The sequence below is a fragment of the Mauremys mutica genome, chromosome 5, assembly GCF_020497125.1.
Source record: "Mauremys mutica isolate MM-2020 ecotype Southern chromosome 5, ASM2049712v1, whole genome shotgun sequence".
In the NCBI taxonomy this organism is placed as follows: Eukaryota; Metazoa; Chordata; order Testudines; family Geoemydidae; genus Mauremys; species Mauremys mutica.
Genome location: NC_059076.1, coordinates 141,284,075 through 141,311,202, shown reverse-complemented (window position 1 = coordinate 141,311,202; position 27,128 = coordinate 141,284,075). Strand labels below are relative to the sequence as shown.

At 54.7% G+C, this 27,128-nt stretch overlaps 1 protein-coding gene and 1 long non-coding RNA gene across 2 annotated transcripts; one reads left to right on the top strand and one right to left on the bottom strand.

Moving 5' to 3' along the window:
• Positions 1-288: 288 nt before the first annotated feature.
• LOC123370692 lies at positions 289-7,771 on the bottom strand. The gene is made up of 3 exons (XR_006579509.1): positions 7,662-7,771; positions 6,744-6,829; positions 289-404 (listed from the first exon to the last, which is right to left on the bottom strand). It is a non-coding gene; the product is annotated as an uncharacterized LOC123370692 (long non-coding RNA).
• Positions 7,772-7,816: 45 nt separating this feature from the next.
• On the top strand, positions 7,817-24,242 carry SPEF1 (sperm flagellar 1). The gene is made up of 7 exons (XM_045019788.1): positions 7,817-8,070; positions 10,327-10,438; positions 10,908-11,064; positions 14,212-14,260; positions 15,494-15,560; positions 18,136-18,247; positions 20,333-24,242. Exons 1-7 carry the CDS (start codon positions 7,839-7,841, stop codon positions 20,438-20,440), a joined length of 837 nt encoding a protein of 278 aa, XP_044875723.1. The 5' UTR covers positions 7,817-7,838; the 3' UTR covers positions 20,441-24,242.
• Positions 24,243-27,128: the final 2,886 nt, after the last annotated feature.

Genomic DNA, 27,128 nt, shown 5'->3' with positions numbered 1-27,128 from the left:
AAAGCCCCTTGCTGTGTGTTAGCTGTGATCTGGCGCTGTCATGCTGCAGCATGACCTAACAATAATGGGTTTTTTCCCTTCTTCCTGCCTAATAAAAGGACCTGCCCCCTACAAAGGCTGCCTCATAAACTCAGACCTCCAAGAGTTACTTCCTGACTGCAGGGGTCAGCTTAGGCTGTGTTAGGTGCCCCACCTTCCCTTTGCCTTGCGTGCACCATCCATACCTGTCGTCCAGGAGGTTTAGTGCTTTGAGAAGGAATCAGGATGCTGCCACAGACTCACTGTTTGGCCATGGATAAGTCACTTCTTCTCTCTCTGCCTCAGTTTCCCCCATCTGTAAAACAAAGATGGTACTGACCTCCTTCAAACTGCTTTTGCTCATGACCGGGGATATTTGGCAGCATCTGTCAAAGCCAGGAAAGCAGGTCTAAGCTCCATGTTCCAGAGAGGGTGATTTAAAACCTCACTATCCGCTTTAGAGCTTGCTGTTGCCAATGCTGAAGGCATGATTTTAAACCTACTTCGTTATATCAGGGCAAAAGGCCGTGTGGACGTGCCTATTTCAGTTTACACATGGGTTACTTCAGTTATCTTAAATAGATTAGGAACAGGTTTAAGCTAGACCAAAATGAGCTACTCAAAGCAAAATAAGAGCATGCACTAAGGGATTTGCAGCACTTTAACTAAACTGCTGCAACCTTTCTGTGTAGACAAGCCCTTAGTCTGTTTTCCATTCTGAGACTGGGAGCGTTTCTAGCATCTCTGTAAAGGTCTTGTGTGAGGCAGAAGCTGGGAGTGCAGACTTTAAGGCCAAAAAGCAGAGTTTGGGAGGAGAGAAATCGGGGTGTGGGGGGAGGTATCCTTTTTTGCTGCTTTATTATATATTAGGAAGGAAGGCAAGAAACACTGTTTTTCTGATCATTTTTTAAATTTGAATTTCACACTTTCTGTACCCCTGGATGGATGACTGGAGAACCAACAGATTTTTGAGCCCACACACCACAAGGAAGTGAAGCCTGGTTAACTGAGAGGGGGAGGGGTTTTTACTCAGACACTATTTACTTGGGTCATACTAACGCAAATGTATAACAAACAGCTGGGAGAAAAGCTCTCTTTGTTAAAAATTCAGCATTCATATCACTTGTATTAAAGGCAAAGACAGGTCCCAAGCCATATTTCTGAGTCATCTAAACAGTCCACTCACAACACAAACGGAAGACCAGGCTTATTATTCCTGATATTTTTACAGTAAAAAAACAAATAGGGAAAAAAAAACCCTTCCAGACCTTCGTTAGCCATTCCAAGGAAGCAAAATAGGGCAGAAGCTCCAATTGATTTCCCCTTGTAAATCACTTTGAAGAGAAGGCTGAGAGGTTAGTTTGCTGCCTATGGGATGTGAATGCAGGTGGCTTCTCTTATGGGCGCTGTCATGCACTATGCTGCTTATAAAGCAAGGAATTCCCATCTTCATCCTCTAACGATTAAGCAACAGCCTCTCTTTCCCCGCCATCTCCACTCCCTCTCGAGCACCCGGCTCATTTCAGGGTGGCCCCCCCAGCTGCTTTTCTCGCCTGACAGTGACTTCTCAAGGAGGGCAGATGGGCATTGCTACCCGTTGGCTCTGTGGTGCCTCTGGGGATGGGAGAGTTTTGTCAGAGTGTGGGGAGTTGTCCAGGAGACAAAGGCAAGAGTGGGTCAGCTGGCTGGGAGGATCTGGCCAGGCAGGCATTGAAGGGTAGACTTGAATATTTGCATTTGAAATTCGTTAACCCACATGGGGTCTTCTCAGCCTAAGAAGACACATACTGCAGGGAAAGCTGGTCCTTGCCAGCTACAAATACTGCTCTGTTGTAGCTCTTTCGAGACTGTAGCATCTGGCTTGGTAGGGGAGAGACAGGCCTGGGCTGGGCTGAGTATAAAGGGGGATTCTTTCTTGAGGCTGCAGGGGATAGACGGACGCGGTGGTTTTCTTGCTCCCAGCTGGACTAACACAGGCTGTGCTGTCTGGTGCCCCTGCACGGGGAGGAGCAGTCTGGTGACTATACTGCAATAATCCCTGGCTCAGCTAGACTTCCCATGTGTGACCTTGGGTACGTCCCTGAGGGTAAAGTTTTCAGAAGTACCCGAGGCCTTATCTACACTGCTGGGGTATCGCGCCATGCGGCTATAACCCCGCAGTGTAGGTGCCGATTACAGCAATTGACAGGAACTCCACCTCCGCAGCCAATGGTAGCTAGATGGACAGAAGAATTCTTCCCGCTGCCTCTGCCCTGGGTGTTAGTGCAGCGTAGCTAAATCGCCGTATGGATTTTACACACTCCTGAGTGCTGGAGCTACGTCAAGATAAGTTTTCAGTGTAGACCAGGCCTGAGTGACTAGGAACCTAAGGCTCATTTTGAGAGGTGGGGTAGACACTTTGGGCCCAGCTCCACAAAGACATTTAGGCACCTACATACCACTGAGTATCTGGGCCCTAGAAGCCGGAGTCTCATGGCTGAATCACTTTTGAAAATGTAAACTGTCACTTTGGAAATTTTACTCTTACTCTCTCTGCCCAAAGTTCTCTAAGTACTTTGCAAAGGGCAGGGCGATGTCATTATGCCTTTTTTACAGATGGGAAAACTGAGGCACTGAATGATCTGTTCAAGCAGGTCAGAGTTGGGACTAGAACTCAGGTCTCTTGTCCCAGTCTGCATTACCAGGCCCTACATTGTTATGTTGATGACATACAAGCAGAGAAGTTAGCTAAAACCACCAGTAGGCTCACTGGAAAGCTGGAACATAACAGGACTTTATTCTTTAGAATTCAGAACAGTAACACACCAGAATCAAAAACAGAGGGAGAAAAAGCAGGCTGCTCTCCAACCAGAGAGGCACTACTCACCTCACCTTACTGCCTGTCTGCAGAACTGACTGCTGCTAGGCCCAGATCCCACACTTCTCTATAGAGTCCCTTAGCCTGGAACAAGCTGGACCAGGAAATCCCTCTGACATGTATAGTGACAGACCATCATTTTAACCCCGTTTTTAACACCCCACCACACATGACCTCGAGAATGATCATACACAGAACTTTTCATCGGTGGGTCTCAAAGCATTCATCATCCCCCTTTTTTTTCCAAATGAGGGAACAAAGGTACAGTGAAGTTGCCTAAATCCAATAGCAAAAATAGCATCTACAGAGCACGCTATAGGGTCAGACTCTGGGAACATGTTTTTCACTCTCTGCCTCGGTCCTTTGCAAAGCAAAAACCTGTCCAGTTTTACCAGTATTACCAAGCAGCAGCAGATTCCAGCAGAATTATTACTTCCCCTGGGAGAGGAAATTGAGGGATCTTGTATTACCCTCTAGTGGTGCTCTGAAAGATTTCAGAGCTTTATTTAACAGCAAGGTAACTACGAAAGCACCAAAGTTTGTTAGTACCCGCCTGCCGTGCTGTGTTTTTGCATATACAAGCCCTGATTCTGCAAAGACCTAGGGACCTGATTAACTTTACCCATGTGAGTCATTGTGGTTACTTGTGTAAGTAAAATTAAGCACATAAGTGACTGCAGCATTGGGGCTTTGAGGTAGGGTTGCCAACTGTCTAATCACACAAACTCAAACACCCATGCCCCGCCCCTTTATTGAGACCCGCCCCTTCTCTGAGGCCACGCCCCACTCACTCCATCCCCCCTCCCTCTGTCACTCGCTCTCCTCCTCACTTTCACCAGGCTGGAGCAGGGAGTTGGGGTGATGGAGGGGGCGTGGGCTCGGGGCTGGGGCTGAGGGGTTCGGAGTATGGGAGGGAGCTCTGAGCTCAGGCTCAGGGGGCTGGGGTGCAGGAGGCAGTGCGGGGTGCAAGCTCTGTGAGGGAGTGTGCTGGAGGGGGCTCAGGGCTGGTGCAGGGGGTTGGGGTGTGGGACGGGGTGAGGGGTGCGAGCTCTGTTAGGGAGTTTGGGTGCAGGAGGAGGCTCTGGGCTGGCGCAGGGGGTTGGGGTGTGGGAGGGGCTTTGGGGTGCTGGCTCTGGCAGGGGGCTCAGGGCTGGTGCAGGGGGTTGGGGTGTGGGAGGGGGTGAGGGGTGCGAGCTATGGGAGGGAGTTTGGGTGCAGGAGGAGGCTCTGGGCTGGCGCAGGGGGGTGGGGTGGGGGAGGGGCGGTGGGGTGCTGGCTCTGGGAGGGGCTCAGGGCTGGCGCAGGGGGTTGGGGTGTGGGACGGGGTGAGGGGTGCGAGCTTGGGGTGTGGGAGGTGAGGGTGCGAGCTATGGGAGGGAGTTTGGGTGCAGGAGGAGGCTCTGGGCTGGCGCAGCGGGATGGGGTGTGGGAGGGGCTTTGGGGTGCTGGCTCTGGGAGGGGGCTCAGGGCTGGGGCAGGGGGTTGGGGTGTGGGACGGGGTGAGGGGTGCGAGCTATGGGAGGGAGTTTGGGTGCAGGAGGAGGCTCTGGGCTGGCGCAGGGGGTTGGGGTGTGGGAGGGGCTTTGGGGTGCTGGCTCTGGCAGGGGGCTCAGGGCTGGTGCAGGGGGTTGGGGTGTGGGAGGGGGTGAGGGGTGCGAGCTATGGGAGGGAGTTTGGGTGCAGGAGGAGGCTCTGGGCTGGCGCAGGGGGTTGGGGTGTGGGAGGGGCTTTGGGGTGCTGGCTCTGGCAGGGGGCTCAGGGCTGGGGCAGGGGGTCATGGGAGGGAGTTTGGGTGCAGGAGGAGGCTCTGGGCTGGCGCAGGGGGTTGGGGTGTGGGAGGGGCTTTGGGGTGCTGGCTCTGGGAGGGGGCTCAGGGCTGGGGCAGGGGGTTGGGGTGTGGGAGGGGGTGAGGGGTGTGACCTATGGGAGGGAGTTTGGGTGCAGGAGGAGGCTCTGGGCTGGCGCAGGGGGTTGGGGTGTGGGAGGGGCTTTGGGGTGCTGGCTCTGGCAGGGGGCTCAGGGCTGGGGCAGGGAGTTGGCTTGCAGGAGTGGGTGAGGGGTGTGGCCTCCAGCCAGGGGACACTTCCAGGTATGGCGCTGGGTCAGAGCAAGCAGGGAGCCTGCCTTAGCCCCGCTGCGCCGGCGGACTTTTAGTGGCCTAAAATCTCTCGGTTTGGCTTCAGTAGCCTCTGGGAGATAGAGCCCGATTCCAGGAGACTCCCAGCGAAACCAGGAGGGTGGCAGCCCTACTTTGAGGTGAATTTCCAGGTTAATACTGGCATTTTAAAAATTGAATGGCCTTACCTGTGTTGTTATTTATTTTATTAAAATCAATTTGTATTTTTAAAAAAATCAAATATGCCTTTAAACATCATTTAGGTTATAAACTGCAAGGACTGTGCGACTACTTCTGGAATTTGTGCTCTGCAAAATTGGCCCTGAAATTAAACGTATTAAAGAAATGAATAGCAGCACCTGCTTTTGTGCTGTTTGTTTCTTGTAAAAATCCTCTCCGATTGGGGCAAGGAAGAGAAACTCCAGTTAGTTTCACTTTGTTTCTGGTCAGTCTGGGATCAGCTTCACTGTTCCTGGATCAGCCCAAAGTTAATCTGATAGTTCAGAAGCAAAACTGAGAATCAGAAACACTGTTCTCTCTGGACTCCCTAGGTGACTCTGGGAAAGGTCACTTGATCTCTCTGAGCGTGAGCCTCTGTAAAATGGAGATAATGCTGGTTCTCTACTTCACAGTGGTGGTGCAGAGATAACTGCATTAATATTTGTGAGGAGTTCAGACATGAGAGTGATAACTAGCATAGACATACCTATAAATAGCTCTTTGGGTTGCAAACACTTTAGGGGGAATGTGTCCATCCAAACACAACACTTGTTCTCAAGGACTTTGAGAGAAAGGGCAGCATTTCTGTTAATATTGGGCTTGGAGAAAAAGCCCTTTTTTCAATAGCAGAACCCAGTTAACTTTACATCTGGATTGTAACAAGTCAAGATGGATTATAGCTTTACAGACACAAACCTCATTTGGGGGCACAAGCTACCTTTATTATTACATATATTGCAGTAGCAAATTGGGTCATCAGGCATATATGGGGAGCCTAAGAGGGAAACTGAGGCAGCAGACAGATGACCAGGTTAAATGGACTGTAATCCAGTCTCTGTAGGATTTCAGGTACTTCCTGCTTCTGCATGACCCCAGAAATAGTAAGAGAAGATCATTTATATCAGCTACCTTGCTCCCATTCTCAGCCAGAACAGCAGAGAGGCATATCAGTGGGGGAAGGAGGGAATGACCAGCTAACCAAACATTTTACTATTAATTTAAAACCTCCTGTTTTTGATTCTGCTTCTTCACACACTCTCAGCAGCCAAGCTGACAATTAACAGCCACATACATCAGAGCCTGGTAGCTATGGGCTTTGCAATCAGGGATGGCGGTAGCACCTTGTAGCTAGAAATAATAATCAGTTAGACTAAATTCTTCAGGACAGGGGCTGTCTCTCACCAGGTGTATGTCCAGTGCCCAGCACAAGGGGCCCCTGATCAGCCAGAGACTAGAGCTGCAGTACTGCTAACCCTAAGCGCTCAAAAATCATGAGAGATTAAAAATAATACGTGTGGGGCCTTTTTATTTGCGATACGTTCGGAGACTTTAGAGCTCACATTGTAAAGTGTTTGTCCACAACCAACAGGGCTAGATACAGGGTGGGATCCACAAATGTACTTAGGTGCCTAAACCCTGGCCTGAGGCACCTAAGTCCCAGTTTTGGCTCCATTGTGATCCACAAAACTCTTGTCAAACCCCAAGGGTGCCTAAATTCACTCGGTGCCTAGGTTTTCAGAGTTCCCACCACACCTGTTTCTGACGTTGGGCATGAGTTCTGCTGCCTCCCACCAGGCATTGGGTGGGCCCCCTATCTCCCACGGGCGCTCCAGAGCAACCTAGGAATCAGAGAAAGACAGACATTCGAGTGCCCAGGTCAGTCACATGCAGACCTGGTCCGTGCTCAGAGGCATCAAGTCACATTCAAATCTGGGCAGAGGAGGAGATGAGGGAGGTGCCAATATTATATCTTTTAGTAGGGTGGCCAGATAGCAACTGTGAAAAAACAGGACAGGGGGTGGGGGGTAACAGGCACCTATATAAGAAAAAGTCCCAAAAATCGGGACTGTCCTTATAAAAATGAGACATCTGCTCACCCTCCCTTTTAGCCCAGCAGTTAGAGCGCTCAGCTGGGATGCAGGAGACCCAGGTTCAATTTCCCCTCTCTCTGCCAGCCGGGAGAAAGGGTTTGAAGAGGGGTCCCTTGCCTTTCAGGCCAGTGCGCCAACCCCTGAGCTATTCTGATGCGGGGCTCTCGCACTCTCTCCTGGTGAAGCTGTTCCGCGGTGGATCGCTAACGAAAGAGCGACTGGGGCGGGGGGACCAGGACCAGGGCTGTGAGGCTGCAGTGTCCCCCCCAGCGATGCTGTGCGTTCATCACACTGGAACAGCCACCGGGCCAGAGGCACAAGGCGAGCCTGGCCCGTTGTGGATGGCAGCGTTGTCCCGGGGAGTTTCCAGGCCCTGAACCACTAGGCCCCGGCCCGTCGCGCATCCCAGCCCAGCCTCTTTGCTCAAGGACCGTGGCGATTCCCGGCTCACGCCGGAGCTGGGGCTCCGAGCAGAACCACTGATCGTGGGCGGCTGGCGGTAGCAATTGGCGGTGCTGCCGGGGTGCAATTAATAATATTAATTCATCCCCCAGACACGGGCCCCGGTTATGGGCTGCACCTTTCCGTGCTGCTCGCATGCTGCGCCCCTTTAAGACGCCTCCCAGGCTCGCTGCTGTGTTGCTAGGCGAGCTCGTTGCCTGGCAACAGTTGCCCCCCAGCCTCTTCAGGATGCAAAGGACTACACCTCCCAGAATGCCTTGCGTGTCCCCGTCTAGCTGGCCGTTGCCATGGTTCTATGAAAACAATATGGCTGCCTCCAGCCCTGCAGGCAGGCCGAGCCCGGGGCGAGCTTGGCCGTGCCCCGCAGGCGTGGGCGTGTAGAGGCCTGGCCTGGGCCCGGCTGGCGGCCGAGCAGATGGCGAGCGGGGAGCTGGACGAGGAGAGCCTGCAGGAGCTCTACAGCTGGGTGGATGCCGTCCCCCTGTCCCGCCCCAAGAAGAACATCGCCCGGGACTTCAGCGACGGAGGTTGGGGGAGCCAGATCCCGAACTCCTGGAGCTGGCCGCGGTCTGGCTGGGATCCAGACCCCACAGCTTGAGGCCTAGGAGTGACCCAGGAATGGATCCCGATCAAATACCCTGAGCTCAGGGAGAGCCCAGACCCAGATCCAGACTGGATGGCTTGAGCTCTGAATGCAATGGGACAGACCTGGGATCCCAGATCCTAATACCCTGAGCTCAGGGAGAGCCCAGACCCAGATCCAGACTGCATGGCTTGAGCTCTGAATGCAATGGGACAGACCTGGGATCCCAGATCCTAATACCCTGAGCTCAGGGAGAGCCCAGACCCAGATCCAGACTGCATGGCTTGAGCCCTGAATGCAATGGGACAGACCTAGGATCCTGGATTGAAATACCCTGAGCTCAGGGAGAGCCCAGACCCAGATCCAGACTGGATGGCTTGAGCCCTAAATGCAATGGGACAGACCTAGGATCCTGGATTGAAATACCCTGAGCTCTGGCGGAGTCCAGACCTGGATCCAGACTCCGCTGTTTGAGTTCTCTCTCTGTAATGGGACCGACCTGGGATCCTGAATCCAAATAGCCAGTGTTCTGGGGGAGTCTAGACACAATTCTGATCTTGACAGCTGACCCCTCTTTCTATAACTGGCCACATCCACCCTTGGGATGCAGTGAACTTTGGGAGAGTTTGGATCCAGCTCTGAACACCACAGACAGGGCTCCTCTATCATTTGCAGATAGATGTGGTTGGGGGACATGCGGGAGGAGTGCATAAGGTTTGCACTGGTTGGTAAATGTCAGTTTCACCCTCTGGTTAAAAAACAAGTTTCTGTTTGTTTGTTTGTTTAAAAAATCAAGCAATATTCACAGAGAGGAAAACTAAATTAAAATAACATTGCTCTAGGGTTAATAAGAAAGAGGTGCGCGAGTGAGAGACTGCGGACAAATTCCTAGTCTCTGTGTCCAAACTGCGCACAGCACAACTCAGGATTATTTGCAAAGGTGGATTTAAGTCTCCTCTCTGCCCCCCATCCTGGAACCATCTGGCCAAATCCTTGCTATAAGGGACAGCAGTGTCAATGTATGCCAGCTGCCCACAATACCTAAAGAGAGGGGCTGCACGGGTGTTACTACAGGTAAATTTTGGCCAGCAGAACCAGGTGGTGTTGCCAACTTTTGCACACTTATTGCAACTCTCATATTTCATGTTTTCCTTAAAGTCCCAGTGGCTGAAGTCAGCTGACTATGTGAGAACTTCAGCTTCCATTTCAAAAATAGGAAAGTCGGTCTCTAGCTCTCTTGATTACAGAAAAAAGTTTGAAAACATGAGTTTTAAAGGCTCAAAAAAAGCAAAAAAAAACAACAACCCAAGGCAAATAAAGAGCCAACATTTATTAATTTTTAAAATCTTGTGATTTTTTTTAAAGCCAATCTCACAATTTTTTCTGGGTCTGACTGTGTGGGGTTGGTAACACTGTTTACTACTGCAGATGATGCATGAAAGGGAAATAACCTGGGTGCCTCTCTGATCCCAGGGCAAGTTTGCAGGGTTGCTGGTTAGAAGAGATGAATTCTTCCTTGTGTATTTGTCCAAGTGGCTCCCACTTCTGAAGTGCACGAGTCCCACGTGTGCACTCAGAGGAGGATTAAGGTTTCCTGGGGCCCTGGGCCAGAGCAAGTGAGTGGCCCCACCCCACCCCTTCTGCTTGCAGTCCTCCTGTTTTGCCCCTTCCATCTGCAGCCCCGCCCATGGCCCCACCCCATTCTGCCTCTTCCCCCCCACAGCCTCACCCCTGTTCCACCCATAGTCCCGCCCCATTCCACCCCCCCAGTGCAGCCCACAACCCGTTTGCTCCTTTCTGCCCCTGCAAAAATCTGGCGGCAGATTTTTTCCAGCACCCCCTGTAGGCTGGGGCCCCTGGGCACAGGCCCCATTGGCCCAGTGGCTAATCTACCACTGGGTGCACTGCCTGCATGGGGCTGGTCTGCTCCAGAGTGGGATCCACTTGGACAAGTAGAATCCCAGTTGCTATGAGGTAAGGAGCCCTTCTTTTTCACTTGTGAATTGATCAGCTTAGATCTGGAATCTCTGAGAGACAATAACTAGTCCTGGCTGTGGTTTATACTGTATCTTTCCAGAGCATCCAGATATATATCTAAAGGCATCTCGTTGTTTTCATTATGCAGATCATGGCATGATGCTCAGTCTGACCTCTCCGAGCACGGCATTGTCACTGATTCCTCTTCTTCTTTCCTATGCAGTTCTAGCAGCAGAAGTGGTGAAATTTTACTTTCCCAAAATGGTGGAAATGCACAATTATGTCCCAGCTAATTCAACGCAACAGAAACTCTCCAACTGGGGCCATCTCAACAGGTAAACATGCGCCCAGCGCCCCTCAGGTAGCACGGTACGGGGGCGGTCAGGCCATGGAGCTGGGGATGCGTAGGGAAAACAGTGATTCAGTTTCCTTGTTATTTTCCCACTCCTCTGCATCTTTCCGACCTCACACCCACCTGCCAATACCATGCAGCTTCTCCGCTCTCACACCCTCTGCCAACGCCAAACAGTGGCTTGGACTTCATACCTCTCTGACCTCTCTCCAAGTCCTGTGCAGCTTTCCTCTGCATGCTGAGCATGATCCTTCGCTGGGGTAAATCAGTGTCGCTACATTGCCTTTGAGGGAGCTACACCCACATACCCCGGCTGAGGATCAGGCCCCCTTAGTCCAGGAGCGATGCTTCCACACGAGACTATTATAGGAATTCCAGCCAGTTCTGCGGAGCGAGTGCCCATACTGTGGTTTGACCATTCCCCCACTGTGGGGCGGTTTGTGCCCTTGCAGGAAGGTGCTGAACAAGCTGAATTTCTCCATCCCGGAAGACATGATCCGGAAGATCGTACAGTGCACGCCTGGTGTGGTGGAGCTGATGCTGCTCCCACTGCAGCAGAAAATCGAGGAGAAGCAGAAGCAGAGCAAGGTGGCATCTGGCACATATCAGGTCAGCGGTGCTCGAGGGACGGCGGGCGGCTCAGATGGTCAAACATTGTGTAGGATCCTGTTGTATATATGGGCCATGTGCTGAGGTCCTTGCTCGGGCAAACTCCCTTGGGAGCAAATGCTGGGGAAGCACTTTGGAGCTCGGCCTACGGCTGTGACAAGTAGGTGTAATTTACAAACCCGGAGCCATTAAACTGCATTCAGAAGGAGCATGGTTAAAGTGCAGGAAGTGTAGGGACTGTGAGGCATGAATTCTATTCCTGACTCTCACAGATGTGCTGTGTGGCCTTGGGTGAGTCACATCATCTCTGTGTGCCTCAGTTTCCCCATTTTCAAAATGGGCCTGCTAGACCCTCCCAGTGTGTGGGTGGGGGTTCATTCATTTATTTAGTGCAGAATAGTGACTCACCAGCCAGCACGTCCCCCTGTGGCTGTTCCTGGCATTGCAAGACCTTCCCCTTCTCCATCTGATGGCCATTCAGGCCTTGGGATGGTCTGGTCCTAGTCACTCAGCCCGCCAGCCCAGTCACATACGCTGATGTACAGGGCAACCTCCCTATTGCAGGGCCCACCACAGGGCTCCACTGCTATAGCTTCCCCATGGCTCCTTTCCCGGGCAGCAGGGACCCCTTTGCTCCTGGGTCTGTCACTCCCATGTCTCCCCCTTTCTGGCTCTTTTCTTCCCCTACTCTGAGCTCCTTCCCTGGGGGAATCAGCTGGGTCTTAGAGGTTTTTAAGGCCTGGCTTGACAAAGCCCTGGCTGGGATGATTTAGTTGGGGATTGGTCCTGCTTTGAGCAGGGGGTTGGACTAGATACCTCCTGAGGTCCCTTCCAACCCTGATATTCTATGATTAAGAATTATGCCGAACCCCCTCTCCCTCAGGTGGAAACGGGAGAGCTAATTGGACCCACCAGCTCCCATTTGTCTACCTGTTAACCCTTTGTCTACCTGTGTGTGGTTTATACACCCCATCACGTGTATGTACAGGGCTTTGAGATCCTCAGCTAGAAGGCATTGAACAAGTGCACAATTGTTGTTATTCTGAGCAGCTCACAGGGCATGGCAGCAAATAAAACAGTTATGGCTGCCACCAGAAATGTGCTGTGGCAAGCGAGTGATAGAAATCAAATAGAAATAACCATCGATCAAAAGCAGAACACAAGCCGCACTCCAGGCAGTGTGGTAATCGGACTCGGACCACTAGGGTCGAGAGAAAGCCCAGCTGCCAGGGCTAGGAACAGAGCGCCCCAGCCGACCCTCCCAGACTGGGGATAGGGTGAGAGGCAGGTCTTGTCAACATGCCTGTTATCCCTCCGAGAGTCAGCAGAGGGCATCAGGGTTATGCTATGGAGCTGACAATTTAGCTGCTACATCTGCTGTTGAGATAGATACACAGGAAGGAGGAAACTGAGTGGCAAAGGCTAATGAAGGGTTAATGAAGGGGCACTGGAGAGAGATGGGTCTTACTCATGGGCCGTAGGGCAGACACCAGTATACAGAGTGGGCCAGACTCTCTTCTCCGTCACGCCCATGGAAACCCAGAGCAACTCTGCTGAAGCCAGTGAAGTTGCTCCGATGTAACTTGGTCCGGTCCCTCCTGGGGTGTAGAGACTAGGGTGGAGCAGACTATGGCTGAGCGTCAGCCCCTCCTGCATGTAACACATAGCCAGAGCTGTGAGATGTGCTCCATGTGCAGGGCTAATACACCAGGCATTATGCGATAGCCCTGCCTTGGCAGCTCCACTCACTGGTGTTTCAGAGGTGACAACTCTCTCACCGCTTGTCCGGACTGCAGCATCTCTGCGGCTGCCCGCTTCCTCCCTCACCGCACAGCCACACTCTGTTATCAGGCACATAGACTTAGTGTCTTATCATCACAGCAACTGCGGTTCGTCCCCTCTCCAGTGCGAGTTTGACAGCCCCAGCGAGTGAGCGCTGCTGGCTACAGCTCAGGCATTAGAGGGGCCCACCCCCCGGGCTGAGGACAGTGTTGTCTCCAGGGCCCATTCAGTCTATCTCCTCTCTGCTGAGACTGGCAGTGAGGTGGCCGATTTGTGCCTGTGGGGATGGCGGTTTGGAAATGTGGACACCGGGGTCCTAGCAACCATACTGAGACTAGACCAGACATATTTTTATTAGACTTTAAAAAGGTGAGTGTGGGGGGGGGATTTCAATTGATGACCAGATTTCTCTGATCAGTAGCTCTAGTTAACTGTACAAAACCCTGCAAGGCCCTTCCCGGGGAAGCGGTTTCTGATCGCAGAGGGCTCTCATCTAGCAGAACGAGCCCTCGTGGTTGGCAGCTGAAGCTAGACATAAGGTGTCAAGTATCAGGGGGTAGCCATGTTAGTCTGGATCTGTAAAAGCAGCAAGGAGCCCTGTGGCACCTTATAGACTAACAGACGTATTGGAGCATGAGCTTTCGTGGGTATTTGACAAAGTGGGGATTCACCCACGAAAGCTCATGCTCCAAAAGGTCTGTTAGTCTATAAGGTGCCATAGGACTGTAGACAGAAGGTGTCCAGTTTGTAAAAGACGAGGCTAACTAACTGCTGGCGCAACCTACCCTAGTGACGTGCTGGGTTCCCCATCACGCGGGGCGGGGGCCTTAAATCCCGCTGGACGTCCTTCCCCATGTTGGGCTATAGCTGCAGCAGAAGGGCTGGGCTTGATGCAGGAATCACTGGGTTCGGACCTTTCCCCTGGCTCAGACTCAATAGTCATAATGGCCCCATCTGACCTGTGAAACCCCACGCGGCTCTGGTTATAGGGACCCCCATCCTCAATGTCTTTCGTAAAGGACTTGTTTGTTTTTCCACTGATGGGGCAGTGCAAGGCTTCCAGCCTAACGCCCCCAAAAGTGTTCCAGTCCCACCTGTACTGGATATTGTACAAAGAACTGGCTGGAGGTGGGAGGGGCGCCACTGCCCTTTACTGGACGGGATCAGAGCTGCTCCGCCCATGTCGTTTCCTGGGTGCTACCTTGGATTCTGCCTTCACTCAGACCCACTCATCTCTGCAACATCCTGGTCATTGCCATCTCGCCGCCTCTGAAAGTCTTGCCAGGCCTCTCTCGGGAGGAAGCTGACAGTGGATTGCGAGGCATTTTCACTTGAACCGTGTGTTCTCTCTGATTCTCTGTGCAGGAGCTGGGCACACGCTATGCACTCCATGAGAACGGCCATATGGAAACAGGTAGGGGTGACAGGAGTCTCTCTGAGCAGTATGTGTGTTCTGGGGGAGCTGGCTTCCAGCCCTGCCACACAGCTCTGTGACCCTGGGCAAGTCACTCAGTCTCCCCGTGCCTCAGTTTCCCACCTGTACTATGAGGATGCACTGTCCTGCATTGCAGGGGTGTCAGCCAGATACATGATTTGCATTACAGTAGCACCTAGAGGGCCTGATGGTGTTTGAGGCCCCATTGTGCTGGGTGCTGTACAGACGTAGTGTCGACTCAGAGAGCTCACAGTGCACAAACACAACAGCTGAGGAGTGGGAGAATGGGAAGATTATCTCCTGTAAGCTGATGCACACAGAGGGACTCCTAACGTCTACTGAAATTGATGGATGTCAGAAGCCTAAATACCTTGGAGGATCTGGGCCTGAGTGACTTACACAGGGCCTGTGACAGAGCCAAGAATTGAGCTGGATCTCCTGAGTCCCAGCCCAGTGCCTTAACCAAGACCAGCTCAATTAATTACTGCTGCTGAAGAGTCCAGATATTATGATGCTGCAGCTCTATAAATACCTGCAGAGATTTCATAGGTCAATTGGCTTCTTCACCGGCTGCTCGGCCTTTAGGAATCCGCAGAGTCTGTAAGTCCTCAGAGAGTTTTCTAAGGGGACCAGGAGAGGGAAGGACGGACTTGGGTTAAAGACCAAAGCTGTAAACCAGGAGATCTGGGGTTTAGTACCAGCTTTGCCACAGACTTGCTGCGGCAAGTCACTTCCCCGCTCCACGTGCTCGGTGAGGCAGGGATAACGGCAATGCTGACTGACAGCACTGGGCGTACATGAGCTTTTCAGATGGACGGTGCCAGCAAGGTGCCATCTCCCCCAGTGGGCTCGAGCGTGAGACCCTTCCTGTTAGCCCCACTGGAATTCAAAGCTGCCCCTCTGAAGCCTTACGACCCCCAGCCCATACCTGTGAGCTCCTAGAGCCCGACTTGAGATTGGCCCACAAGGAAACTACGCCAGCATCTGTGTGCGTCACCTTCTCTCTGCTGCTCCCTGGGGGAGTCACTGGGACTTGCGGTGGGGTCAGTTCCGTGCTCCCGGCAGCAGATCTAACCTGAACCTGCTCCCAGAGGCCAGATTTCCCCCCCCCCCCAGTTCTGCCCTTGCTGAGGCTCCGGGGTAACGGAGGGCAGAGTTGGGCCCTTGCCGCTTGGTGTGCGGCTGTAACGTGACGTGGTTTGTGTTACTCAGGCTATTCGTCGAAGCCAAAGACCAATGCCGCAGGGCTCTACATGCAGCAGTCCCCACGAGCGGAAAGGTACAGTCTGCCCCGGGATCGCCCCACAAACTGACCACGGTGTTTCCTGATACGAGCCTGGCCTGACCCTTTCGAACTACAGACCCTTCCTGGTTACTTGGCTGGGAGCCCTCCAAGGAATTCTCCACGGGGAGGGGGGCTGGCCCTTCTGCCCCCTGGGCTGTACTGCTGTGGGGAAATGGAGGCCCCCGCTCTGCAGGGCTGTCGATCCAACACTCCCCAAAGGCAAGTGAAATGCAAACCCCTCCTGGCTGGGGCAGGAGGTTTATGGAGTGAAAGGCCCCCCTGAGCAAAGAGAGGAAATCGCCATGATACGTTTAGCACGTATTTGCACACGGGCCCAGACCCTCAGCGGGGGGAAGTCAGTGAAGTTCCACTATCATCCGCAAAGCGAGGCTGAATTACCCCAGCTGAGGATTGGGCCCTTAGCGTGTGCCGGGACCCCCCCAGCACTGCTCAGCGCCCCTGCACCCCTTCTGCCTCTTGCTGCCCCTGGGGCTCGTCTAAGCTGAGCTGCTCTGGGTCCTCACAACAGAGGGCCAGGGTTTATCCCGGGGTGGCTTACGTAAGTGAGAGAGGCAAAGCCTGACTCTCCCCTCACCTGGTGTAACCCTGTTGATGGCTTTGGAGTTCCTCCTGATTTACATCAGCGCACGGGAGGGGAGAATCAGGCTCCTCAATTCACTCAGCCCCGGTGCATTCGGGCCAGTGGGAGCTGGGCGCTCTGATGCCAAGGCTGAGTGTGACCCGCGGAAGGCGAGATGGGGCCCGTTGTTTCTTCCAGTCCGTTTGAAACGCCCAGACGATGGCACATCCACTGCTTCCCTTTAGAGACCGCTGCCCATCTAGTCCAGCGGGCGGCCGATGGAGGGCAGTCCCGTCACCGGCGCTGCGTCCAGCCTCGTTCTAAATGGCCCCATGTTGGGGCTCCCACCCCTGCCATAGGGGACCCTCCCCCATCTGACGGAGCTCAGTGTGGGCAAATCTCGTCTCCTCCTAGGTTTATATCTCTGTGTAGCAGGGTGGTCTCCGGCCCTGAAGGGGTTAAAGCAGCCCAGGAGAGGGCTGTGACTGGGGAAAGCTGGGCTGATTGGAGAAGCAGCCACAGCTGTGGCCAGTGCAATCAGGGCCCAGCTGGCCCTTATAAGAGGGCTGCAGGCTAGAGGCCAGAAAACACCCTCTAGCCCCTTGAGAGAGGAGGGCCTGGCTGCCTGGGAAGCTGAGGAAGGTACCTAGGGTGGAGCAGGGCTGGGGAAGGGCAGAGGGAGCTGGGGAGCAAAGCCCCAGGTTGCAGGCCGAGTTAAGGGCCCACAGGGGTACTGGGGCTGCAGAGGGGCAGCCCAGAGCCAGGCGGAGGCGGCTGGTCCAACCCCCCACCGATGATGAGTGGTTCACAGGCTGCCGGCTGCCCCAGGGAGCGGGGGCTGGATGGTGACTGGCAGTAGCCACTGAGGCAAGGTGGGGATAGAGGGTTGGGGCTCCCCTGGGTGGGGAGACCCCAGTGATGAGCTCCCAAAATATTAACAACCGGTTCCCTCCCCCAAACCCCATGAGGGGGTCATGCCCCCCCCCCGGGACTCCTGCTTCATCCAACCCCCCACGTTCCTTGACAGCTCCCCCCCCCGGGACCCCTGCCCCATCCACCCCCCTTCCCTGTCCCCTGCCGCCCCATCCAACCCCTCCTCTCGTTCCTGATAGACCCCCGGGACCCCTGCTCCATCCAATCACCCCTTCTCTCTGTCCCCTGACTGCCCCTGGAATCCCTACCCTTGACTGCCCCCCCCCACCCCATCCGACCCCTGCTCCTTCCTGACTGCCCCCCCGGGACCCTTGCCCCCATTCAGTCCCCCTGTTCCCTGCCCTCTGACCGCCCCGACACTAATCCACCCCCACAACTCCCCTGCCCTCTTCCAACACCCCCTCCCTGCCCCCTTACCGCACTGGGCCCGAGCCGCACGGTTGGGGCTGGGGCCGGACAAGCGCCAGTCGGGATCGGGCCCGGGCTGGAGCCGTGCCGCCTGGGGTCGGGGTCGGGGGCCAGGCTGGAGCTGTGCGGTGCCTGGAGCCCTCCTCACGCCCCCGCCCCCATGCCCCAGTTCACCTGCGGGAAGCCGCTGCTTCCTTCTCAGCCCTCCCAGGCTTCCCGCGCGAACAGCTGATTCACGGGAAGCCAGGGAGAGGGAGGAGGCAGAGGCGGAGTGAGGTGAGCTGGGGGAAGGGCAGGGAGCTGCTGGGGCTTTTGTTAAATTTAAAATCCCTTTTCGAACCAGTTGTGTCCCTTGTGGAACAACCGGTTCTAAAAGGGCTTCTAAATTTAACAACCGGTTCCCGCGAACTGGTGGGAACCAGCTCCAGCTCCCCACTGGGAGACCCAGATTGTGGGTTACTGCTGGGGGCACAACCCCGAGAGAAAGGGCACTGGCGTCCGGGATGGACACAGGGCCAGCGGCAGGCGGGACACCGGCCTGCAGAGAGCACTCCTGGCTGGAAAGAGCTAATCCCCTGGCCGACCAGCAGGAGGCACCGCGCCGGTGAGTCGTCACCCCGCTACACTGGCTTTTACTCCTTTCCCCAGGATGAACAAGGGCCAGCAAGGCTATGCCCAGGCGCTACCGGGAGACGCCAGCTTTCGCATTCAGTTAGCGGAGAGGGAGCAGGCTCTGCTGGCTTGTCAAGAGACAGTCCAGGTGAGGACAGTTCATGTGCCGTCTGGGGAACGGCAGGGCATCCTCTGAAAGTATGCCAGGCTTTGCCCACAGCTACCTCCACGGCTCATCCCACCCCACCCTCTGGGCAGGGAATACCCACTCCTCGTCCACGCCCCTCCTTCAGACCCACTTCTCCCATGATGCCCATGGGACGGGAGTCCTCAGCAAGCAGGGAGGTGACTGCACAAGCCTGGCTTTCCTGAACTGCCCCATCTTTGCTGCCTCCAACTCAGCTCCACTAGTCGCAATGGTGGGGCCGTTAGTGTAGACCAGCTACTAGCATCTCAATCAGCTTCACGCAGTGTAGATGACACAGGGTGCCAGGAACCGGGGTGTGGGCGGCCAGGCTCAGCAGCTGGAGCCATAAGCCGTCAGGCTTGAGGGGTCGACCCAGAGTTGGTAGCCGGGGTCTGGAGCCAAAGGTCAAGCCAGAATCAATAGCCATGAACCAGAGGTCAGGGCGAGGAGACAGGAACAAGGCCAGGTCTATCTCAGCTGCAAGTCAGACCTCCTTGTTGCACAGACAACTTCCTGCTACTCCCTCCATGCTTAAATAGTAGGTCTGGGCAAATGAGAGCTCACGGGAGGAGCTGCCAGACATTTCTGCCATGGGCAGCACTTCCTGTGGTCACTGGTCTCCAGGATGTAGGCAGAGCCATGGTCCATGCACCCCAGGCTGCCTGGTGATGCCGCCTGCCCAGGGTCCCACAGGTCTGGGTTCAAGAACCATGAATCCTCACCCAGGGTATGTCCACGCTTCACTCAGATGTGTGACTGCAGCCCATGTAGTTTGGGTACCACCAGCAGTGAAACCAGGGCAGGAGCTGGGAACGGGCGCCCGGGGCTGGATCACTGGATGATTCCCTGTTCTGTCCATTCCCACTGGGCACCTGGCACTGGCCACTGTCGGCAGACAGGACACTGGGCTAGATGGACCTTTGGTCTGATCCCGTCTGGCCGTTCTAACGGCAGCGTGGGCTCTGGGGCAGGCCAGCCACTCGACACCCGTGCTTCTGGGGCTTGGCTGCTGTCGGTATGTGAGCGAACTAGAGCAAAGCTAGCGGACTGCAGTGGAGACAGACCCACTGTGGGTAAAATGCTGGGGCGGGTAGGGCCCCGTGGAGTGCTCTGCTGGGGCTTGCAACGGTGGGAAATGGTAGGACAATAAGCCTAGTGTAGACAAGGCCAAGATTTCAGCAAGCCATAGCCCACCATGGCTCATGTGCAGGGCTCCCTGCGCATTCACATGGCCTGCTGGTCAGCCTGGCTCTCGACTCACATATGAGATACAGCCGCAGCTCCCAGAAGCCTGCAGTCAGGTTCAGACCCCGACAGCTCATACAAGCATAAGCCCCCAGGTGATGGCACGGTCCCAAGGCGGTGAAGACAGTGTGGAGTCCTGCCTGGGTCATTCTCGCAAAGCTCTGCAGAAGAAGGTGGGTTTTATGGCGGTCTTTGAAGGTGGTGAGAACGAGTGTTATTACGACAGTATCCGATACCCGAGAGCTGCGTGATCCTACTAATCTTATGTCACTTACTGGGGACTCGTGGTAACGAAGGTCTGGTTGCATGATTGACAGGGGTAAAAGAAGGCCACAGTCGTTACTGCCAGTGCCAGCCCCAAAGGACACAGTTGTTACTGCCAGCCCCAAAGATCCTGCTGGGCCTCAGGAGCTTGCCATTGGCTTAAAAAGCACAAGATGTACAAAAAAGTTGCGTTCTTTTTCATGACAAACAGCGTAGCCTAGTGGGTAGAGCGCAGGACTCAGGCGCCCTGGGTTCTAGTCCTGGTTTGGCCACTGGCCTGCTGGGTGACCCTGAGCTAATCTCTGTCCCGATCATGATACTGGCCTCCTTTGCAAAGTGCTTTGAGCTTTACTGATGAAAAGTCCTCACTAAGAGCTAGACAGGAGAAAGAGGACACGTGTGAAAATGGCCAGAGACGGGCCCAAGCTGCAGAATTCAGAACTGGCTCCAGCCTGCAAGGCCCAGGGGCTTGGTTCGGGGCCTTCCCTTTAAAAAAAGGCCGATCACCCCAGCCAGCGTGTGCTTCCCTTTGCTCAGATCCTGCAGATGAAGGTGCGGCGGCTGGAACACCTGCTCCACCTGAAGAACGTTCGGATTGACGACCTCACAAGGCGCCTACAGCAAGTGGAGCAGAAACAGAAATGAGGCGGGGCTCGGTTTGCCTCCCGCGCCCTTCCCTGCGACTCACACCCTCAGAACCTCTCCCAGGCACATCTGTAAGAGCCGCCGTTCCTGTGCCTCTCCCACTGCTCATGGCTCCTCCTGGGCTTGGAGAGACTGAGCCGTCCCAGGTAGAGTCTGGATTTGAATAATGACACAGGGCTCCCAGTTTCTTACAATCCAAGGGCAAAACTGAGGAAAGAATAAGGCCTAGAATCCAAGAGTGAAAAATGCACATGCACAAGTACAGGTGGCAAATGCACATCTAGAAGTTCACCTGCAATTGTGCATGAGGGTGCTGTAATTGTGTAAGTGCACCGGTGATTGTGCATGCATTTGTTAGTCAAGTTTATGCATCTGCACTCAATCGGCTTTGCATTCATTGCAATTATGGACATGGACCCCCAGTTGTGCATGCACTTATACATTTGCAAGAAATGCTAGTGCAAATGTGCACTCACAAATGTGCCTGAAGGTGATCAGGCTGAGGCAGTATTTCGAGCGCCAGGTTTTCTATCTATAACCAAATCCAGCGACTTTCATTCAGAATATTGACTCCTCTGCTTTCCATTCTTTAGTACCAGGCCACCCCTTTGCTTGTTAATTGTTTTAAAGAGCCCCCCCCCACTTTTGTTCCATCTGGTGGCTCTTGGGTGACAGCTGATTGGAGATGCCTGGGGAAGGAATGGCTCATTCCCAAGGATGCGTTTCTATAGGTGCGATCCTGGAGCCCTCACTCAGGGACAACTCCCACTGCAGGCTGAGGATCTGTCTACGCAGCAAAAGCTGGGCACAGGGCAGCCTACCTGAGCCAGCGTGAATCCAGCTAGGACCGGTAACGTAGCCATGAAGCCAACGCAGCACAGGCTACTGAGCAGAATGCGTGGCCAGGCCCCGGGCCAGGCAGCAGTACCCATGCTGACGCCTCCCCGCTCTGTCTTCACTGCTGTTCCCCACGCTAGCCAGCTCCGGTAAGCTAGCCTATGCCAGCTGGTGCTGTGTAGACACACCCTGAGTAAGGCCCTCTGGGATCAGGCCTTGTGGAGATCAGTCACCTCTACCCATTGATCAGTTTACACTGGGCTCCATTTGGATACAAGCATGAAAAGACCCTCAGCTCCTGGCTCTCTGCTCCTAACAGGTTGGGGTTCTGCAGCCCGTGGGTGGGGTTCAAAGGCTGTCTGACTAAAAAGGAGCCCCCTCTGCCATGGGCCAAGGGCTGATAATAGCAACACTGACCAATAGCAGGGCTGACCAATCACAGGCACAGAGAAGCGCCCTGCTGGGGAGATGCTGGCGGCTGCTCTCAGACACGAAAGCTACAAACTCAGGGCCAGCCCCTCACCTGCTGTAAACGGGAATAGCTGTACTGAGGGCAATGGGCCAGGTCCCGGCTGGTGGAAATGGGAGTAGCTGTACTGAGGGCAATGGGCCAGGTCCCGGCTGGTGGAAATGGGAGTAGCTGTACTGAGGGCAATGGGCCAGGTCCCGGCTGGTGGAAATGGGAGTAGCTGTACTGAGGGCACTGGGCCAGGCCCGGCTGGTGTAAACGGGAGTAGCTGTACTGAGGGCACTGGGCCAGGTCCCGGCTGGTGTAAACGGGAGTAGCTGTACTGAGGGCACTGGGCCAGGTCCCGGCTGGTGTAAACGGGAGTAGCTGTACTGAGGGCAATGGGCCAGGTCCCGGCTGGTGGAAATGGGAGTAGCTGTACTGAGGGCACTGGGCCAGGTCCCGGCTGGTGTAAACGGGAGTAGCTGTACTGAGGGCACTGGGCCAGGTCCCGGCTGGTGGAAATGGGAGTAGCTGTACTGAGGGCAATGGGCCAGGCCCCGGCTGGTGTAAATGGGAGTAGCTGTACTGAGGGCAATGGGCCAGGCCCCGGCTGGTGTAAATGGGAGTAGCTGTACTGAGGGCAATGGGCCAGGCCCCGGCTGGTGTAAATGGGAGTAGCTGTACTGAGGGTAATGGGCCAGGCCCCGGCTGGTGGAAATGGGAGTAGCTGTACTGAGGGCAATGGGCCAGGTCCCGGCTGGTGTAAACGGGAGTAGCTGTACTGCAGTCAGTGAAGCGATGCTTACTTGCATCAGTGGGGAATCTGGCCCATAGACCCTCCTCTAGCCAGGGATGGGACCGAGCTGCTGAAGCTGGCCCTGCATTCTGAACACGTCAGAGCTGGAGGGTGTTTGGATAAAGAGCTGCACTTTGGCCCAACGGGAGCCCGCATGTGGGTTCAGACTGACACCTCCTGAAATTCTGAGGTGTGTGGGTCAGAGGCTGGGTTCAGGCCTCGCTCTGCTTTCTTCTCTATAGTCAGTGACCTACCTGCACTATCGCTTGGCACAACACACTTGCCTTCAGCTTCCTGCGGTCCCGGAGAGCTGCCAAATTCCCACGCAAGCCCCAGTGACTCCCCTGGGAGGGAGAATGCCCCATTGATCTCTGGGGAGTTAGTCCTGGTTTGCAGCAGGGTCAGGGAGAGCAGAGTCTGCCCCCGTGTTTCTCCGAGGCGGCTTTGGGGCCGATGCAGCAGGAGCAGCGTAAGGATGCCATTAAGCAGCAGCTGATGGGAACGCTCAGGTTAGCAACCATCCTGCTCACTGGTAGGGCCTGAAAGTGGCTCCCATCTGATGAGCGCCCAGTGCCAGCAGGCCCGGATCCGGCACCCACTGGTGTCATTGGGACTCTTCCCACTGACATCAATGGACCCTCAGGATCCCACTCCAGTTCTGAATGGAGGGGGTCCATCAGGGCCAGGGCAACCAGCATTAACTGGGCTCCTCGTTGGCAGCCTCAGAGAGACCACGGACTGATTGAGCCAAGAAATCTGAATTCCCCAGACCTCCGTTCTGGCTTGGACAGTGCAGGGAAGTTTGCCCTGCCGTACCCTGAAGACCTGCTAGGGTCTTCAGCCCCCAGGGCTGTCAAGCCGACACTAAACTGAGCAAGGGAAGTAACTTTGCTGCTTTCCTGTATATTCCTGTGTGGCGAGGGGTGCGGGTCCCTTTGTCTTTGTAACTAGGGATTCTTGATCAGGATCCTTGCCTCTCCAGAGTCCGTCTGCTCCTCCTGCACCCTCTCCTTGCATCACTGTTGCTGACAGAACTGCAAGGACAGGAGCATGGATGGCAACAGGAGGTGGGGTAAAATCTCCTCTGATCTTTAATCTCTGCTCCATCTTGTGCACCCTGCCATGGCAGTCGATACCTCTGCATCACGCAGGCTGAAAGAGCAGAATGCCAAGCAAAGCATGGGAGAGAAAATACAGGCCACAAATTATCCACTTTGCTGCTAGGCCTGCTGGTCACCTCCACCAATATCCAGGTATCAGGTGCTTGGGTGCAAAACCCAGCTGGGTATGTACTTCTTCATCTGCCAAGGGGACCCCCACCACTTATCTACCATATGGACCTCCATATCTATCATATGGACCTCATTATGTACAATATGGACCTCCGTAGCAACCATATGTATACCTTATCATCTCATGATGTTCCATTGCTATTTCAATGGAGCATAGCAGACCAGATGCTGGAGCCGAGGGGTTAGGTTGTCCTGGCTTGTAAAACATGGTGTTCTCTGGTGGCTAATGTGCTAATTTTCCAGACTGTGGCTGGCACTTAATCAATTGTTGATGATTTTTTAATTGTTTTATTTACCAATCTCTGTTTAGATGATTGTGTTGTTGTTTGGTGTCGACTCTGCTGTCTGCATAACCTGGGGGGTTAATTGTATGAGGGTTTCCTGTATCATTTTCGGTATAAAAGTGTTTATTTCCTTTCCTCCTGATGGGTGTGTATGTGTGTGAGAGCGAGAGAGAGAGAAAGAGAATCGATGCAGACATTTGAGAGTAAAACCTGATGCTTGCAAATGTCTCAGCAGCTGGGTCCCCATGTGAAGTCAGCAATGCTCTGCTTGTTAGTCAGGATTTCTTGGCAAGTAGCGGGCGGGGTGAGCAATAAGCTTTGGAAACATCTGGCTTCCCCCATAGTCTCCCAAATACCCAAACCCAGGCCAGGTGCTCTGCAGTGTCCCGCCTGGAAGATGGCAGCATGCAGGGGATAGTCTCCCGGTAGTGATCAGCCATCTCCACGCTATTCCCAGAAGCATCCCATGGTTCTCATGGCAGTGCCGTGACATTAATCCCACCGAGATGTGGGTGTCTCCGGCCCTATTCCCATATTAGATGGTACCCTAGCTTCCTGGGAGAGAGGGAAGGTAAATAACCCACAATCTCATCTCTTTGAGAAGGCTGATTTTTAACCCTAGTCCTGCGTTTGCAGCAGTGAGGGGGCGAATGTGGGACCCGGCCCTTTTCCCCACGTTCTGGTGCTGGTGTGCGAAGGGGGCCGTCCCTCCTTTTCTCAGGGCTCATTGGGACACCCTGGCCTTTCCACAGCTCAGACTCCCACTTGCCAGGTCTCCTTCACTCTCTCCAGCAGTCTCTCCATGGCCTGGCAACAGGGGCCAACCTGGCCTCTCTTCCTCACCTTGTAGGAGGGAAAGAAACATCTGTTTGCTACAGCCCAGCAGTCTTACCCCCTACTCTCCAGGGCGGGCCTCTGGGTCCATTTCTTGGGTGGCTCCTTTCCAGGCTTCTGCTGAGGAACCTCCTTGAGATAGTCTCCGGCAGCCGCCCCACTCTGCCTGAGAACCGTATTTCCCGGCCAGGCAGCTACCTAGTCACATCTAGGGGAGTAATTACTCCATCCGTTAACCCCTTCGTGACTGCCACAGTGGGGGGGTTTTGACACTCCACCCCACGGGAACGTCTGCAGCGCGAGGTGTTCTGGGCGTGTGCAGCAGGTGTGGGGGAGGGAGGCCGTGTCTGGGCAAACGGAGAATGAGCGAGATCTTATTTTAAAGGGCACTTTGTAAAACTGCCTCCACACGTGAAACGGCACCGCTGAGTGGAAGGGTGGGGGCCAGCTTCCAACAGAGCGCTTGCCGTGATGCATTCTGGGTGTTACAGGTGAGCTGAGTCAGCCAATAGAAAAGCTTAGTTTAGAATGGCCAGTTTTCTGCAGTTGCTGAGAGGCCGGATGGCCCTCTCAGTTGGACTGGTGGGGGCGGTGGGATTGCTCCATAATGCTGTCCTCAGACACATGGTGTTCTACAGGTGCCCAATGCCCCGCTCAGCCTGGATGCTCCATAGCAGGGGAGGGGGGAGATGTGATCAGCAGAGGTTTGCAGCACGTATGCAGTACCTGGCATTTGCACAGTTAATTGGCAGCTCATCTTGTCCCTCGCTCCCTGAGCAAACCTGGAAACAGGCCAGTTTTGTAGACTTAGATATGGGGGGGCAAATGTTTTGGCCCGAAGGCCACTTCTGGGAATAGAAATTATATGCTGGGCCATGAATGCTCCCAAAATCGGGGTTGGGGTTGGGGTGTGGGAGGGGATGCGGGCTCTGGGATGGGGCTGGGGATGAGGGGTTTGGGGTGCAGGAGGGTGCTCCAGGCTGGGATCGAGGGGTTTGGAGGGTGTGAGGGGGATCAGGGCTGGGGCAGGGGGTTGGGGTGCAGGGGGAGGCTCAGGGGTGCAGGCTCCGGGTAGCGTTTATCTCAAGGGGCTCCCAGAAGCAGTGGCATGTCCCTTCTCTGGCTCCTACATGGAGGCATGGCCAGGTGGCTCTGCATGGTACCCCGTCTGCAGGCACTGCCCCTGCAGCTTCCATTGGCCGCGGTTCCTGGCCAATGGGAGCTGCAGGGGCGGCGCTAGGGCAGGGGTCACCATTCAGAGCAGAGCTCCCTGGCTGCTCCTATGCGTAGGAGTCAGAGGAGGGCCATGCCGCTGCCCCCGACCCTGCTCCCCAGCTGGAGTGCCGGAGGGGGGCAAGCCCCAGCCCCTGCTCCCTGGAGCATGGTCACTGCATCAACACAACTCCTTGGCGCTAACGCTATGGCCGTGGTCCCCAAACTGCAGGGTGAGCCCCTCTGGGGGGGTGCAGAGGAATGTTCAGGGGGGTGCAGTGGGGCCCAGCCAGCCCCCATGGGGTGTGGAGAGGGAGCATCACCCAGCCCCCATCTGCCCCCATCACTGCTCCAGCCCCGTCCCCTGCTGCGGCTCCGCTCCTGTGGGCCGGATCTGGCCCCCTCCCAGCCCCAGCCCAGGTACGGCCCCAGCCTCAGGCCCCCTACCAAGGAGGGAAGGGCACAGACAGGGGTAAGGGGGGGGGGCACTGCGCTACGGCTAAGCAGGGGCTCAAGTTCCATTCTGAGCCACGTTTCCACTTGCTCGCAATGTTCTCAGGCAGAATTCCTTTGGGGCGTCACTTCCCTGGGCTTGGTTTCGGCCCACAGGCGATTTCTGGGAAGGAAATTTGGCACAAACTTGGTTGTGCTGCTTTTTCTGTTTATTCCAGCAGGAGGAACGTGCGTTTTGGAAGGAAATTGGGCCAGCATTTTTCATATGGGGAATATTTAAAGTTGGCTTCATTGTACATTTTCTTCACTGACCTGTCAGTGAACGGTCTTCCTTTAAACCTCCTTGGGTAAGGGCACCTCAGTCAAGGATGGCTACATCAAGGCTGTCTCAGCGGAGGGCCCTGTTGTATTAATTGAGATGGATTAAATGGGCCAAAGCTGTTAATATAACCCAGTCACCATCCAACATTAACCAGTGGTAAATAAGGTCTGAGGTTTGGTACACAGACCTCAGCCTGCTTCATACCAG

Coding starts and splice junctions, on each gene's coding strand:
- SPEF1 (XM_045019788.1), top strand. CDS start 7,839: ATGAAAACAATATGGCTGCCTCCAGCCCTGCAGGCAGGCCGAGCCCGG. Junction 8,071..10,326: donor CCGGGACTTCAGCGACGGAG/GTTGGGGGAGCC, acceptor TTTCCTATGCAG/TTCTAGCAGCAGAAGTGGTG. Junction 11,065..14,211: donor TGGCATCTGGCACATATCAG/GTCAGCGGTGCT, acceptor TTCTCTGTGCAG/GAGCTGGGCACACGCTATGC.